The following is a 17,507-nucleotide window of genomic DNA, read 5'->3' on the forward strand; positions in this document are numbered from 1 at the left end:
AGTCAGCAGAAAAATCACCCAGGCGAACTGCCTGGGTGCGGTCCCTCAGGAAGGAGGATAACCATACCAGCGCGGTGCCCCCGATCCCCGCTGCCCTGACACGGGAAAGCAAGATGGTATGATCAACCGTGTCAAAAGCGGCTGAGAGATCGAGGAGAACCAAGGCCTGGGTCTGGTTAGTGTCCATTCTCTCCCTGAGGTTGTCGAGGACCGAGAGGACTACGGACTCCGTAGAGTGTGCGGGGCGGAATCCGGCTTGGCGGGGGGCAAGAACCCCGTACTTCTCTGCAAAAGAGCTCAGAGCGCAGGTGACATGGCGCTCGAGCACTTTCGCCAAAAAAGGCAGGAGAGAGATGGGGCGAAAATTGGCAGGGACTGAGGGGTCTGCGCCCGGCTTCTTCAGGATGGGAACTATGACTGCTGTTTTGAGTGGATTGGGTACCACGCCCTGGGAGAGAGAACTATTGAGGAGGTGAAGGGGGGGGGTCTGGACAAGTAGTAAAGATGTGACGGAGGATGTGGGCAGGACAGGGATCTAACGGAGAGCCGGATTTGACAAGGGGAATTATGGAGGGCAGGGATTCCTTGGTCAAGGAAGGGAAAGTAGTGAGTTGTCCCTTGGGGGGAGGACACTGGGGATCCACAAAGGTAGGAGAGGGGAGAGGGATATTGGCTTTAATAGTGGCTATTTTCTGAATGAAGAAATTGTTTAGCGAGTGACAGAGTTCCTGGGAAGGGGTGGGCTTCAGAGTGGTTCTGTCGGAAAATGCCAGGTTGTGCACAATCGAGAAGATTTCCCTCGATTGGTTCTCAGCTGCGAGGATTTTTGAAGAAAAATAGGTTGTTTTGGCCGCCAAGATAGCCTTTTTATATTGAGTCAGGATGTTAATGAACTCCAATCGCAGTGAGGGGCAGTAGTTTCTCCTCCAGGCCCGCTCCGCTCGACGTACCGCTAGTTTGGTGGCCTTAAGATCTTCATTAAACCACAGGTTGGCATCCTTCTCCCGCTTTGAGGTGACCCGTTTCAAAGGGGCAATAGAGTCGCAGCCTGAGGAGAGCCACTGTTCAATGGCCGTGAACTGGGAAAGGGTGGATAGACCTTGTAGGGAGGGGTAGGAGGTGGTGAGTAGGGTGGATACATTTTCAGGGTCTACTCGCCCCCAAGCGCGGACCCAGATGTTCTTAGGAAGTGGGGGCTTGGCCGGAGGATGTGTGGGAAGGGCAAATGAGATCAAATGATGGTCTGACCACGTACAAGGTGAGATGGATAGGGACTCTACGGGACAGTTCAAGGACCAAATCTGGTCTAGGATATGACCCTTGACATGGGTAGGAGAGTGAATATGAGATGTGAAGTTAAGAGATTGAAGGGTGTCTGAAAATTCTTTTGAGGATGGGCATTCTGCGGGGTCTGAGGGCCAAAAATTAAAGTCACCCAGGAGCAAAATGGAGGAGTTGTTAACTGTGATCGTGGCCAAAACTTCCAGAAAATCGGGGAGAAACAATAAAGGGGATTGAGGGGGACGATAGATAAGTATGCAAGTGAGGGGAGGTGTAATAGAGGTGGTACGGATAGCCAGGTACTCCGTAGTGGCAATATCTGGCAAGGAAAGAGATTGAAAGGGGAGGTCAGTTCGGGCGATGACCGCAACGCCGCCCCCAGCTCTACCATTATGGCGATCCGCACGTAGAGCGTAATATGGGGCTGGGAGAGTGGCCAATAGAACGGGGAGGGAGTCATCGCAAAACCATGTTTCTGTTAAAAAAAGAAGAGCTGGTGCATGAAGGTCTAGCAGCACCGATAGTTCATGCGAGTGGGCTACTGCAGACCGAGTGTTTAAGTAATATACCGAGAGGGTTTTAGAGGATCCAGGGTTAACATCACCCACGGGGGGGTGAGGGGGAATGTGTTGAAGGGGAAGGATGGTGGGAGAAGGAGCAGGAGACAGGCCGAGAGAAGAAATGCGGGAACAGGTAGTGGCTGGTAAAGACCATGGGCCCTGGAGGCTGCGGAGTTGGGCGGGGGAAAAGGTGATAAATTGGGCAGAGTGACGTGCCCCTAGCCCTGGACAGCCGTGGACGGGCGCAGACGGGCTTGCCTTAGGCGCGCCTTCGGCGCGCAATAGCCGCGCCCGCTGCGCCCGTCCGCTGCGCTTCCGGCCCATACACATTGTTTTATAGGGGCGTTTTAGAGGGAGTGGAGAAAAGAAAAGGGGGCGTGGCTGGCGAAGTGGGCGGAGCTAGCTCGCTCGCTGTTGATGGCGGCAGCGAGGGAGGATTCCCCGTGACAGCGTCAAGATCGGCTGTCTGGGGGTCAAGAGTCAGGCTGGAATCCTAGCTTTAGTGCAAGTAAGTAAAAACACAGAATTACACAAGTTTTAAAATTCAATTAGCAGCGCTCCCGGCTTTCCGCCTCAGGAGAATGTTAGAATGGACGCGCTAGTGATCAGCGCGCCCTTTTAGCCTGGGAGAAGGGGGCGTGGCCGGCGAAGTGGGCGGAGCTAGCTCGCTCGCTGTTGATGGCGGCAGCGAGGGAGGATTCCCCGTGACAGCGTCAAGATCGGCTGTCTGGGGGTCAAGAGTCAGGCTGGAATCCTAGCTTTAGTGCAAGTAAGTAAAAACACAGAATTACACAAGTTTTAAAATTCAATTAGCAGCGCTCCCGGCTTTCCGCCTCAGGAGAATGTTAGAATGGACGCGCTAGTGATCAGCGCGCCCTTTTAGCCTGGGAGAAGGGGGCGTGGCCGGCGAAGTGGGCGGAGCTAGCTCGCTCGCTGTTGATGGCGGCAGCGAGGGAGGATTCCCCGTGACAGCGTCAAGATCGGCTGTCTGGGGGTCAAGAGTCAGGCTGGAATCCTAGCTTTAGTGCACGTAAGTAAGAACACAGAATTACACAAGTTTTAAAATTCAATTAGCAGCGCTCCCGGCTTTCCGCCTCAGGAGAATGTTAGAAAGTTGAATACAACACAGCGGGTAGAATGATAGAGAGTTGATGATACAAACTCCAGTGCACTCCTCAAGATATGGAGGTGACCAGTGGGAGGAAACCGAGGACAAAATATAGAAGATCATCCAACGTCTCCCTGGATAATTCCAAAAGAAAATAACTGCAGAGGGTACAACCATCACAGACCCAGGCCTCAAACCACCTTTAGGTAAAACCATCACAGACCCAGGCCTCAAACCACCTTTGGGTGAAACGATCACGGACCCATGCCTCAAACCACCTTTGGGTGAAACCATCACGGACCCATGCCTCAAACCACCTTTGGGTGAAACCATCACGGACCCATGCCTCAAACCACCTTTGGGTAAAACCATCACGGACCCATGCCCCAAACCACCTTTGGGTAAAACGATCACAGACCCATGCCTCAAACCACATTTGGGTGAAACCATCACAGACCTAGGCCTCAAACCATCTTTGGAGTCCGCAGAAAAGAGCAGTAGATGTCTGTAGGCAAACATTTCACGAAGTAAGCATGCATGGATGAGAAGTTGTAGGTCTAAGGCAAAGGTATAAACACCAATAATTAACAACTCCTTCAACAACATCAAAGAGGCATTAGAGAAGATAAAGGTAACAGACACCGGAGCCATTGGAGTTTTACAAAAAAGAGCAACTTACACTCGCTGGATGGGAGATGGGAATAATAGACCTTTCTTCATGCAAACAGTCAGCACAGTTACAAGGCACCTTTAACCTGCCCTCGCAGTGCATGCAAGCCACTCCTTTCGAGGCAGATTGAGAGGACGACGTCAGTCCACCAGAGGAAACGCATGGACAGAGTGGCTTCATTAGGTTTCCTCCTCAACCTATCACAAATGTTAGGGGCAGAATCCACGATTTCCCCTAACAATGGAGAAAAAGCGGTATTAAATATTGTCAAACATGAATATTGCATGGCGTCAAGACCTTGTACACCAAAGGGACAAAACTACAAAGTTACGCACGCACAAAGGAAGCACTAGGGCATTTCGGGAAAAGTGCCCTAGAAACAGCACCGCTGTCAGAGCCACATGGGGGTGTATTCCGTATACTACTTCATACCAAAGCAAGACCTTCCATACGGATTAATACTGAATTGCTAGTTCTTAAGCAGCTTCATAAAAACATAACATTCAAGAAAACGCTCCTGGAAGTCGTTCCCTGGAGATTACATAACTGATTTAGAAAAATGCCTTCATGTTTGTGCTGCTGCGTATTGCGGAAGCCAAGCGGTGCTTGTTTGCCCACACCTAGATAGCTGGCTCCTGAAGAGGGGGAGTGGGGGGCCCTACATTGCCAGAGCAGCACCCGCACAGTAGTTCTACTGCTGCACACAAAAGGGTTTCCAGTAAATATGGAGAAATGATCCCCTTTCCGATGACAAGACAAGGGGAAATGTGATGATCTAGTGCTTCTTATGAGTTAGGATCAAAGAGTTCCAATGATGTAAAAAAGGGAGCATCTTGAAAGGCCAGCCTTTCAGGATACCTCTTCTCTGTGCTACAACAGATTCATCACACACAGGCTGTGGTGTGCACAAGAGAGACTTAAAGAGAAAGGGTCAGGGGATTACTGAAGACATTATACAACACAATCGGGGGAATTGTAAGTGAGCCACTCACCCTGGGGAGTAGGGGGGTCCACCGGTCTATTTTAGCCAGAGAGCCAGGTCTTGAGGGTCTTTCTGAAGGTGTTCAGGGAGGGGGAGCGTCTGATGACTGCCGGTAGCTCGTTCCCGGTCTTGGCTGCGATGTGAGAGAAGGATCTTCCGCCTGCTCAGGCTCTGTGGATGCATGGGGTTTCGACCAGTGCGAGGTTGGAAGATCGGAGGTTTCTTTTGGGTACGTGGAAGTTGATTCTGTGGTTGAGGTATTTGGGTCCGTTGTTGTGTAGGCATTTGTAGGCCTGAGTGAGGATTTTGAAGGTGACTCTTTTCTCCACGGGGAGCCAGTGGAGACTTTGTAGGTGTTGGCTGATGTGTTCATGCCGGGGAATGCCGAGGACGAGTCTGGCGGCGGTGTTCTGTATTGTCTGGAGTTTGCGGAGTAGAGACTTGTTGATGCCGGCGTAGAGTGCGTTTCCATAGTCCAGTCTGCTGATGTTGAGTGCGTGGGTGACTGTCTTCCTTGACTCTGGGGGGGATCCATTTGAAGGTCTTGTGTAGGGTGTTGAAACAGTTGGAGGTGACGGCGTTGACCTGTCGATTCATGATGAGTGACGAGTCCAGTACGATGCTGAGGTTTTTGGTGTGGTCCAAGGGGGTGGGTGGGCTCCCGAGGGCAGTCTACCACCAGGTGGTGTCCCATGCTGAAGGGGTGGTTCCAAGGACGAGGACTTCTGTCTTTTCTGCGTTGAGCTTCAAGCAACTGTTTGTCATCCAGACTGTGATGTCTTGCATTCCTTTCTGGAAGTTGAGTTTGGCAGTGGTGGGGTCTTTGGTGAGGGAGAGGATGAGCTGGGAGTCGTTGGCATAGGATACGATGTTGAGGCCGTGTTGTCGGACAATGGCTGCAAGGGGGGTCATGTAGATGTTGGAGGGTAGGGCTCAGTGATGAACCTTGTGGGACTCCGCAGGTGATTTTCATGGGGTCGGCGAGGAAGGGTGGCAGTCTGATCCTTTGGCTTCTTCCGGTGAGGAATGATCGGATCCAATCCAGGGCTGTTCCTTGTATGCTGGCGTCATGAAGTCTGGCAATTAGTGTGCGGTGGGAGACGGTGTCGAAAGCTGCTGATAAGTCGAGTAGGATGAGTGCTGCGGAGTGACCTTGGTCCAGGAGGGTGTGGATGTCGTCTGTGGTGGCGAGTAGGGCGGTCTCGGTGCTGTAGTTTCTTCGGAATCCGGATTGGGACGGGTCAAAGATGGTGTTATCTTCGATGAATCATGTCCGTTCCCTGTTGACTGTTTTCTCCGCAACTTTGACTGCGAAGGGGAGGGGAGGAGCGAGATAGGCTGGTAGTTCTTAAGGTCGGTGGGGTCAGCTGTGGGCTTTTTAGTGGCCTGACTTCTGCGAGCTCCCAGTTGTCTGGGAAGGAGCTTGTTTTGAAGGTGGTGTTGATGGTGCGTTGTAGTTAGGGCGCGATGGTGGTGGCGGCTCTGTGGTAATGTGGGGGGGGCAGGGGGCAGTGGGGGCCCCCCCGAGTGGATGCCCTTCATGGTTGAGGTGGTGTCTTCGATCATGATCGAGGTCCAGTTGGAGATGGTGGGCTGGCTGGTGTCTCTGGGGGGGCAGGGGGCCGGCTGTGGCGTCTGGAGGGAGGTCGATGAAGTTGTCGTAGAGGTTTTTGATCTTGAGGTGGAAATAGGCTCCAAGCGTGTCGCAGAGGTCTTGGGACAGGGTGATGTCTGTGGCTTCACTGCGTGGGGTTAGTGAATTCCTGAATGACACTGAAAAGTTCCTTGGAATTGGTGGAGTTGGCCAGGATTTTGTTGTGTATGAAGTTCCTCTTTGTGGTTCAGATTTGGTTGTGGTAGTCCATCATTGCGTCCTTGTAGATGGAGTAGTTTTCGGTTGTCTTGGGCTTGTCGACAGTGTAGTGTATGCAGTGGTGGTCGGTCCATGGCGGTTGCATTGTGTGGCTGAAGTGGACACTGTTTCCTCCAGCGAAGATTGGGTCGAGGGTGTGTCCTGCTCTGTGGGTCGGTGTGGTGACGAGTTGTTTAAGTCCGATGTCAGCGAGGTTGTCGCGAAGGGTGGTGGAGTTGGGGTTGTCGGAATTGTCGGGGTGGAAATTCTGGTCTCCGATGAGTATGTAGTTCAATGAGGTGATGGCGTGGGGTGTGATGAAGTCGGTGATGGTGGTGGCGAAGTGTGCCTGGGGGGTGTGTAGATGAGGGTTCCTCGGAGTGTAGCGGTGGGGCTGGTCTGGGTCTGGAAGTGCAGATGTTCGGTGGAGGGGAAGGTTTCGCTGGAGGTGGTGAGGCGGAGGGTGTACTTGTGGGCGATGGCAGGCCCCCCCCCCCCCCCCCCCCCCTCACCTCCCCCGGTTGGTTGGGGCAGTCCTTTCTCTGGATCTTGTATCCGTCCGGATGTTGCTGTCGGGGGCATAGGAGGCCTTGGTCCAGGTCTCCGTGAAGAAGGCGATGTCAGGTGAGAGAGAGTAGAGTAGGTTCCAGATTTCCATGGCGTGTTTGTGTACGGAGCGCACTTTGAGGAGGATGCATCGTAGGGCGTCTGTGTTGGGGGCCGAGATGGTGGTGAATGTCTGTCGGCACTGGAGGCAGGAGAACTGGCCGTGGGTTGTGTTCGGCGAGGCCTGTTGACAGTCTCGGGGTGCGAGGAGGGTGGTGGTTTCGTATCGGTGGATGGTCTGTGAATCAGGGTCCTGTCAGGCAAAGTAACCATCACCAGAGCCCTTGCATACTACGGTAATCTATGAAATCCAACGTAACAAAATATCTATCTATAGGCTTTAATACACTTATTGGCAATCCACATTTAGCGGCCTATTGGCTTTAGTATATGCTTTCCACAAACCATAAGTCAGGCCTACTGCCTTTGTCTTAAATTTCAATAATGAACCGATCAGACCTCTTGCATCTGACACATGTTCCTAATGGACCAATCAGACCCCTGTCCTTTATCATTGGCTCGTCGCCTCAGCCGACTGAATTCTGCCAAAGATTTCCCTCAAGGCCGCCCTGAAGCGTGAAGTGAGATGATAATAAATGTACACAAAATCACAGCTGTTAAAACAATATTCAGCCCCTCCTGAGGGGTCTAACTAGGATAGTTAAAGAGCAAATCTTCTACTCGCAGGGCTTATCGGAGAGGGAAACACAACACTAAAACCCGGGCCTGCTACAGTAATCTGGGTGAATCTGTGTAACACAAGACCCGTTGACAGGCTTTATAATGTAATAACTTGAAAGGACAACGGGCTTTGACACAGTGTAATACAATACACGCTGATACGACTATGGGCTTTGACACAGTGTAATAACAATACACTCTGAAAGGACAACGAGATTTGACACTGTAATAGCAGTACACTAAAAAGACTATGGGCTTTATCATATGACCTTCACAATAAATAAGTCAGAACTACTGTATCTTATATTTTCTTTATAAAAAGTTTATACCTATGGCCTCGGACATAACCTTTTCCTATGAACCAATCAAGCCTATCGCTTTTATCCCTGGCTTCTTTCCATCCCTAACTCAAGCCTACTAGATACCACATAAGATTTCTCTAAAGGCAACTCTCTGTATACAGTTTTAGAATTACATGTATGTACAAAATTGCAGTTAGTAAAACAATATGCAACCCTTCCAAAAGCAGCATAAAATGGATTCTCAAACTGCAGATCTTCGACCACAAGGGTATGGGCCTGGGTACCCAACACCAAAACCCGTCCCTACTACTTTAATCATGAGATTCTATGTAGCTAAATACCAGTCTACTAGCTTTACTAATGGTAATCCGCGTTTAAAGGCATAGAGAATTATCATGGTTTTCACTATAGGTTTTTAGAGGAACACTGCTTTGCCCAATCAAAATCTGTACTCAAGGCAATCAACATTTGGGCCGAAGTCCATCTCGGTGGCGCTTCATTTTGTGCAGATCACATGATCTGGGGACGGCTGTGCTCTCAAGTCAAACCTAAAAGCTTTTACTAAATCTAGATTTCCAGACCCAACAATTAGATGGTGGAGTAGTGCAAAGCATGTGAATCTAAAGTCCTTGCGGTGAATAACTAACCAGGTCCATCAAAGCGCAGATGAGGCAAGAGCCTACGTTGAATGACCAAGGAGACCCCCTTTTCAGGGAAGAAGCAGAGGTTCCTGCTCGCAGATGTCTTTGGATCATGGGAAAGTCATTTTGAGATGCTCTGAAGGCCGAGGTGCTTACCAGGCGATGTGTACTAGCCTGGCACAGAGGTGTGTGTGAGCAGCCGCTTGACTGCAGTCTTTGGAGATGTCAGCCACCCACCAGCTGCCACTGCAGCCCTCACAGTCCATCGCACTACAAATGACAGAGAATTCTTGGTTGGCATTTAAAGGGGTTAAAGTAGGGTGGGGAAGTAATAACTGCTCGGTGTTTGCTCCACTCCTCTGACTTGCTTCTATTTGAACCCTCCTTGCGATTTCAACCTCTGATAACCACCACCACTTTCCATTTCTCACTTGCAGGTTTTCCAAATGTGGGCAAGTCCTCTCTGATCAATGGGCTGGTGGGCAGGAAGGTGGTGAGCGTGTCTCGCACCCCCGGACACACCAAGTACTTCCAGACATACTTCTTGACGCCCACAGTAAAGCTGTGCGACTGCCCTGGACTCATCTTCCCTTCCCTGGTGGACCGACAGCAGCAGGTACTGAGGAGAGGAGTGCTGAGGGAGACCCAAGCAGAGGGATGGGGTGAGGGGCATTAAGCTGAGAGCCTGAGGGGAGAGTTTGTGGCTGAGTGGTATTAAGTTGAGAGACCGAGCGGAGGGGTCTGAGGGGCATTAAGCTGAGAGCCTGAGAGGCTCCAAGCTGAGAGCTGGGAGGGGGCTAAGGGCCATTAAGCTGAGAGCCGGAGGGGGCTGAGTGGCGTTAAGCTGAGAGCCTGAGGGGCTCTAAGCTGAGAACCCAAGGGGAGGAGGCTGAGGGGTATTAAGCTGAGAGCAATAGGGGAGAGAATGAGGCTGAGGGGCATTAATCTGAGGGGAGGAGGCTGAGTGGCACTAAGCTGGAGGGGAGGGGGCTGAGGGCATTAATCTGAGAGCCTGAGGGGAGGGGGTGATGGGGAATTAAGCTGAGAGGAGAGGACTAAAGGGCTTTAAGCCGAGAACCCGAGGGGAGGAGACTGAGGGACACTAAGTTGAGAGCCCATGAGGAGGGAGCTGAGGGGCATTAAGCTGGGGACAAGTGGGGAGAGAAGAGGGCTGAGGGGCATTAAGGTGAGAGCCTGAGGGAAGGGGCTGCGGGGTATTAACTGAGAGCTCGAGGGGAGGGGGCGGAAGGGCACTAAGCTGAGAACCCAAGGAGAGGAGGCTGAGGGGTATTGGGCTGAGAGAATGAGGCTGAGGGGCATTAACCTGTGGGGAGGAGGCTGAGTGGCACTAGGCTGAGAGCTGGAGGGGAGGGGGCTGAGAGGCATTAAGCTGATCAATATGTGACTGAATAGCTTTTCGTTTCCTGCCTTTAGCATCATCGCTAAGCAAAATTCTGTAAACGGTCGCCACATTGATAATATAGAGTTCACAACCTTTAGGCCTGAGAACCACCGGCTAAATGACACCGTTGGGATGACTCTTTCTTTGATGTTACACAAAGCGCAAAAGGAGACATGTTCGCATTTTAGCTCCCGCACTTTATGAAATATTGCACCAGAATGGACTAAAAAGTCAATAGCATTCTTCATTAACTTTGAAGATTGTAAAGATGCTGTCCGCATACGATCTAACAAGTGGCAAGGATCTCTTACAGGGAAGCACTTTAACTCGGGTAGCGATTTTGACAGGTCATCACACAACTTTTTCTCATATGCTGCTGAACCACTGCAAATACAAACAATATCACTCCAATCTTTGTTGAAATTTGTAAGAAGTTTTTGCAGCAGCATTCCAAGTGACACTGTGTTCCATTTTTTCCAAGAGTCTGGTGTCCAGTTTTTACCACTATTCCAGATGCTTGGTGACAGCACTCTTTTCACACATACCTGTCACTAAATGAAATGAAATACCAGCATTTGGAAAGCGCACAGCTATCTCAGGAGAGGTGTCCCGGCGCTGGGGGACCTCGAAGATTAAGCAAGCTATTGCCCAGAGTCACATGGTGCTGGGCAAACCTGCCGCCGGGGATCAAACCATGAACCCCGTGGTCTGGAGTCAGGCACCCTGGCCGCTGCGCCACACCTCTTCCACCTTACATTGACTGTTTAAATCTGGGGTGTTTGACAGTTCACCTACAATCAATACCGACTTCCTAGCAAAGGGGCTGATGTATCAAATGGTTTTACCCATTCTATGTCTGTAGGTGTGATGGGACGTATTGGGAAAAATTCTTATGAATCCAGCCATTTCACCTATCCGTGAAAGAATCAAACGTAGCCAAAATATCAAATATGATTTTGATATTTCCTTATTCTCTTCAGTTTATAACATAATTAAATAAGACCTAAAACATGCTTCAACACTCTGCATCTTTAGACCAGAGACCACCAAACTGATAAAAGGAAGCAGAAGCAATATTTTTGTTGCAACATCCCTAAATAATAACACTCAAGCAGAATAATGTTAGCTCAGTCTTTCTTACTCCTACCTTGTATAACAAAGTTACATTGTATTGGCCCCTTCAGGTAGAAATAAAAATTACTCTTTCACTCTTTGTCCTTTGTCCCAAGTTTGTGGTTGTGCAGGTGTTTTCTCAGTGTTTGTGTTTACACTGGTTAGGGTATTTCCCTTTTGGTGGGGTTTTATCAGCTATTATAGGTTTAAACCGAAAATAGGATAGCCTACTCTTAGATCTCTGCTGGATGGATGCACAAGTTCAAAGTCCTAAAAAAGCCTCTATTCCCCAAAAAGCCAAAAATGAGCTGTGCCTTGAAGGGGTGATTTAGTAGGCCATAGTCCGGTAGGCAGGGCTTACTGGACTCTTAGAAGTTTCCTTAGTTCCCCTTAATTCTTGCAGGGGAGTGGTGTAACTGCGGGTCAGCATGAACTGCAGGAGTACCAAACTAGATGCCTGTACCAGGGAAACTCTGGCCACGGCTAAGAATTTACCATGGTGTAAGGGTGAGGGCACTGACTGGACCAAACATCTTTGCCATGTTCATATTGGAACTGAGCTCTGAGAATAGGGACCAACTATGTCTTTAAACAAAGTCTTTCTGGAACTGCAAGTGCTGCAATCCGAGCGTCACACACCTATTGAGTGGTGACATGAGACCCCCATGGTTTCTGTTGGAGAGGATGAGAGCAAAGAGCAGGCCGAGGAGTGAAGTTGTGAGACGTCCACGGTTCCTCTTGGAAAGAATGAGGCAATGAGCAGGCAGAGGAAGTGAAGGTGTGAGAGCCCCACGGTTCCTCTTGGAGAGGAAGAGGATAATGAGCAGGCAGAGGAAGTGAAGGTGTGAGAGCCCCACGGTTCCTCTTGGAGAGGAAGAGGATAATGAGCAGGCAGAGGAAGTGAAGGTGTGAGAGCCCCACGGTTCCTCTTGGAGAGGAAGAGGATAATGAGCAGGCAGAGGAAGTGAAGGTGTGAGAGCCCCACGGTTCCTCTTGGAGAGGAAGAGGATAATGAGCAGGCAGAGGAAGTGAAGGTGTGAGAGCCCCACGGTTCCTCTTGGAGAGGAAGACGATAATGAGCAGGCAGAGGAAGTGAAGGTGTGAGAGCCCCACGGTTCCTCTTGGAGAGAAAGAGGATAATGAGCAGGCAGAGGAAGTGAAGGTGTGAGAGCCCCACGGTTCCTCTTGGAGAGGAAGACGATAATGAGCAGGCAGAGGAAGTGAAGGTGTGAGAGCCCCACGTTGTGAGAGCCCCACGTTTCCTCTTGGAGAGGAAGAGGATAATGAGCAGGCAGGGCGAGTGTGGCCGCGCAACCATTCTTCCCGGGATTCATCACGTCAGCTCAGTGTCCCTGATAACCTTCAATCTGTGGTCTTTGTTCTTAGTGTCTCCTCCCGGCCAGGTGGGTGGTAGGAGTCTACAGGTTCTGGGAGTCTTTCTTCTCCCTGTAGAGTCTCTGTTGCCTGGATCTTGTCATGGTATTCTGATGCTCAGGGACAGGTTCTAACTTTGCAGCACTCACTAATCATTCGTCAACAGTAGTGATATGGGGAGTATGAAAAGCATGCACAGGATGTCCAGGAATCCAGATAAAACTTCTTTTGACTTAATAAACTTGAGTCCTAGGAATAGAAAAAGGAAGCATTGGGTGCTCGTTGATGGTGGGTTGTAACCAGGATGTTGGCATGGGGCACTGGCACAGTCTTCATGTGGCAATGAGAGACCCTCTCACAGTGGATAGGACTGAGGAGCGGAGTTGTCTGGGACCCGCCGACCGTGGATAGGACTGAGGAGCGGAGTTGTCTGGGACCCGCCGACCGTGGATAGGACTGAGGAGCGGAGTTGTCTGGGACCCGCCGACTGTGGATAGGACTGAGGAGCGGAGTTGTCTGGGACCCGCCGACAGTGGATAGGACTGAGGAGCGGAGTTGTCTGGGGCCCGCCGACAGCGGCTAGGACTGAGGAGTGGAGTTGTCTGGGACCCTCCGACAGTGGCTAGGACTGAGGAGCGGAGTTGTCTGGGACCCGCCGACCGTGGATAGGACTGAGGAGCGGAGTTGTCTGGTACCCGCCGACTGTGGATAGGACTGAGGAGCGGAGTTGTCTGGGACCCGCCGACAGTGGCTAGGACTGAGGAGCGGAGTTGTCTGGGACCCGCCGACAGTGGATAGGACTGAGGAGCGGAGTTGTCTGGGACCCGCCGACTGTGGATAGGACTGAGGAGCGGAGTTGTCTGGGACCCGCCGACCGTGGATAGGACTGAGGAGCGGAGTTGTCTGGTACCCGCCGACTGTGGATAGGACTGAGGAGCGGAGTTGTCTGGGACCCGCCGACCGTGGATAGGACTGAGGAGCGGAGTTGTCTGGGACCCGCCGACTGTGGATAGGACTGAGGAGCGGAGTTGTCTGGGACCCGCCGACAGTGGCTAGGACTGAGGAGTGGAGTTGTCTGGGACCCTCCGACAGTGGCTAGGACTGAGGAGCGGAGTTGTCTGGGGCCCGCCGACAGTGGCTAGGACTGAGGAGCGGAGTTGTCTGGGGCCCGCCGACAGTGGCTAGGACTGAGGAGTGGAGTTGTCTGGGACCCTCCGACAGTGGCTAGGACTGAGGAGCGGAGTTGTCTGGGACCCGCCGACCGTGGATAGGACTGAGGAGCGGAGTTGTCTGGGACCCGCCGACAGTGGCTAGGACTGAGGAGTGGAGTGGTTTGCGACATGCTGTTCAAGTTTTTATTCAGTGGGTTTACTGGAGATTCTCTAGTAGTTTTGGGGCTTTGGGGGGCTATGATGGGACTTGGTGTTCCTCTTCAGAGATTCCATAGGGGGCCTTCTGACAAAGTTGAGGTTCAGGGCATTTTCCATAGGCCCTCTGTGTTGGGGTTAATTGGGGTGCAGTGAGATTCTCTGACCATGTTTGGTTACCAGTGGATCCTCTGATATCATTTCTGTTTCTCTTACAGATCCTTTCCGGAATATATCCTATCGCCCAAATACAAGAGCCTTACTCCTCGGTAGGTTACCTGTCCGTCCGGATACCAGTGCCCTCCCTCTTAAAGCTGAAGCATCCGTACATGGAAGAGAGCACCTCCGAGAGCCCGAAGAGGACACAGTGGTGCGCCTGGGATATCTGTGAAGGTACGAAGTCCTGATGCAATGTGAGCTGAGGGGAGCTGGTGCTGCGAGATCAGGTCCCATAGTATGGTTTTCCTCATTCTTTCAGACGACCCTAGCTTCTGGCATATGTAGGCTTTTGAGGTTGAGGGATGATTGGGGTGTTTGGAATTTCTCTCTGGAGTAGTGTGAGGAGTGGAAAAGTCTTAGTTCCAGGAATGGGGATTGTGGAATAAACATCCTCTTTATGGCTTTGTAAACCTGTGTTGCAGTGTCCTCCTAAATGTTCCAGACAGTTCTGTGTGCATTTCCCTCACAGAGCGCGACAGTTGTAGACCTGATACCAGGTACCGGAAGAGTTGCATTCTGATCTCAAGGGCTGGTAGGGGGGGTTCCCTACCAGCTTCCATGTGACAGATCCTTTATCTTCATAATGTCGGTGACTGACACGGACGTAAAACAATCTTTACTACGAGTTTTTTACAATTGTGTTTTTACAACATCTTCAGAGCCTGTATGCAAGACCTAGCTGCCTGGATGTCCGCAAACTGCCTTAAGCTTAACGGAAATAAGACCGAGGTGCTTGTCGTAGGGGGAGACCGATCGGCGTGGACGTCGGCATGGTGGCCTCCATGCCTTGGCTCAACACCTATACCATGCCTGAAAGCAAAGAACTTGGGCATTTGGTTCGACTCCGAACTGACCTTCGGCCCTCGGATCAACCGGGTGGTCGGATCATGCTTTGGGACCCTCAAAAGTCTCAGGAAGGCATTGAAGTTTTTACCTGTAAAGGCCCGTCAAACCCTTGTGCATGCACTAGTCACCTCAAAGATGGACTATGGCAACCTCCTCTATCTAGGGACTCCGAAGAAGAATCTGAGCCGTTTACAGGTCTTACAGAATGCCGCTGCTAGGCTAGTACTTAGACTACCCAGAAGAGCCGCATCCTCGGTGGCCCTTCGGTCCTTGCACTGGCTCCCGATCAGAAGTAGGGTTGATTTCAAAGCACTCTGCATGTGCCATCGGATCATCAACGGGAGGTCTCCTCTCCCTTTGAAAGGACTGCTGACACCTTATGAACCGTCCCGCTCCCTCAGATCTTCTGGCTCGGGACGCCTTGTTGTCCCCAAGGTGTCCAGAGCACGGATGGGCGGAAGATCCTTTAGGTACCTTGCAGCCGTCAGATGGAACACATTACCCTTAATATTGCGTCTCGAACCATCTGAACTAATCTTTAGAGCCAAGCTCAAAACTACACTATTCGAACAGTAAAGTATTCCACTTCTGTAGGTTCCAGTTAGCAGCCGCTCCTTAGCGCGGGGACACGCCGCTGTGCGTCACCAAGCGCTTTACAAAACTCCCTAAATAGAAACAACATGTATGCCTCTACCACGCATATGTGTGTGTGTGTGTGTGTGTGTTTGGTTGTGTATGTGTGTGTGTGTGTGTGTGTGTGTATGTATATGTATGTATGTATGTATGTTCCACCATCCTCGGAGTGCCAGTGACCAACAGCCCGGTGCGCGTCAGGGTCTGAGGAAACTCTAATCCCAAAGTCGCCACATCGCAGTACACTATGCAACACGTACACTTTCCAGAAAGAGATACTGCAAACTTCAAATAAGTTCCTTAGTGAGTTTATTTCATGGCCAAACTAGCCAGCGACTCTGGGATATATATATCATATGTATGCGTGTGTGTGTGTATATAGTTAGCTGGACATTTCCCTCGTACAAAACCCTAGAAATTCCCCTGTTATAGTTAGCTTAACTAACTATAACTCGCGCCCCCGCAATGCACTGCTGATGACGTCACATATTACATCACTCAAGACATGGTCAGTGACATCATTTGAGAAGATATTTTCATCCTCCTGCTTAGGACTGGGGTCGGTGAACACCGCATGGCTCTTGGGCCGTTACTTCCATTCTGTGTGGGGAATGGTTGCGCAGGTGCTGCCACAGTGCCTGGAGAAGGCCCGGGCCGTGCTCTCCCGTGCTGGTGCTGAGGGTAGAGACTCAGCAAAGTTCGCCATACAATGTGGATTGGACACCGCCGACCCACTAGGCAGAACGATTTTAAAGTTGGTAGCCCTGAAACGCTATGCCTGACTGACGTCCATTGGCTTTTCGGGTGATGTCCAATCAACTGTTTTGGACATTCCCCTTGATGGCCGTCGCTTGTTTGGCGACAAAGCACTCAAGTGCTTTAAGGATTCCAGGGCTTCAGCCAGATCCTTAGGCCTCGCTACCACCTCTAGCCCTGCGCAGTCTGCTTTTCGCCCCTTTTGTGTCTACGGAAGGGGTGCCCTGCCACGTTCTTCCCAGAGCCACAGGTCTGTGCAAGCTGTCCAGCCTCTGTGCAAGCTGTCCAGCCTCTGCGCGGTCAGGTATGTGGGAGACCCAGTTGTCGTGTTTCTGGGGGCCAGCGGGCGGGCCAGTCCAACAGCAACCCCTCTGCAGGAGCCTCTAAGCCCTCCTAGTCCGACCTTTCAGGGCAACCAGTTGCCAGTGGACGTCAGGATTCGCCATCACCTCCCCCACTAGCTCAATATCACATCGGACAGGTGGGTTTGCAGATAGTCCACAGGGGCTACTGCCTCCCCTTCGAGACTACCCCTCAATCAATCAATCAATCAGGGTTTTGTATAGCGCACTACCCACCCGTGAGGGTCTCAAGGCGCTGGGGAGGGAGGGGGGGGCGGCTCCGGATCAGTCGAAGAACCAGGTCTTGAGGTCCTTCCTGAACGTGTGCAGGGTCAGGGAGCGTCTAATGTTGAGTAAGTGGAAGGATACTCTCTCGTTGAGGTATTTGGGTCCAAAGTTGTGGAGGGTTCTGTTGGCGTACCCCTCCCTTCATGCCACCTGCCTTCCATTGCATGTCAGAGGATCACTTAGCCCTTCTCCGTCAGGAAGTTGCAGCTCTCTTGGCCAATGGAGCCATCGAGCGAGTCCCTGTGCCAAAAGTAGGTCGTGGTTGTTACTGCCACCACTTCCTGGTACCCAAGAAGGACAAAGGCCTGCATCCTATCTTTGACCTCAGGAACGTCTACTGCTTCCTCTGGAAGGAGAAGTTCAAGATGTTGACACTAGCTCAGGTCCTGTCTGCCCTCGACCCTGGAGACTGGATGGTAGGGTTGGACTTGCAGGACACCTATTTTAACATCCCCGTTCTGCCTGTCCACCAACGTTACCTACGG

General features: G+C 51.3%; 1 protein-coding gene across 2 annotated transcripts in view; it reads left to right on the plus strand.

Annotated features, from left to right (window-relative positions):
• Positions 1-17,507, plus strand: part of GNL1 (G protein nucleolar 1) — a 149,309-nt gene that overhangs the window by 98,207 nt on the left and 33,595 nt on the right. For both annotated transcript variants that reach the window (XM_085637395.1, XM_085638075.1), the window contains exons 9-10: positions 9,121-9,299; positions 14,158-14,332. In XM_085637395.1, coding sequence (XP_085493521.1) covers positions 9,121-9,299; positions 14,158-14,332 — 354 coding nt within the window. The remainder of the gene's footprint in view (positions 1-9,120; positions 9,300-14,157; positions 14,333-17,507) is intronic.

This window comes from Triturus cristatus, chromosome 1_1 (assembly GCF_964204655.1).
Source record: "Triturus cristatus chromosome 1_1, aTriCri1.1, whole genome shotgun sequence".
Lineage (NCBI taxonomy): Eukaryota > Metazoa > Chordata > Amphibia > Caudata > Salamandridae > Triturus > Triturus cristatus.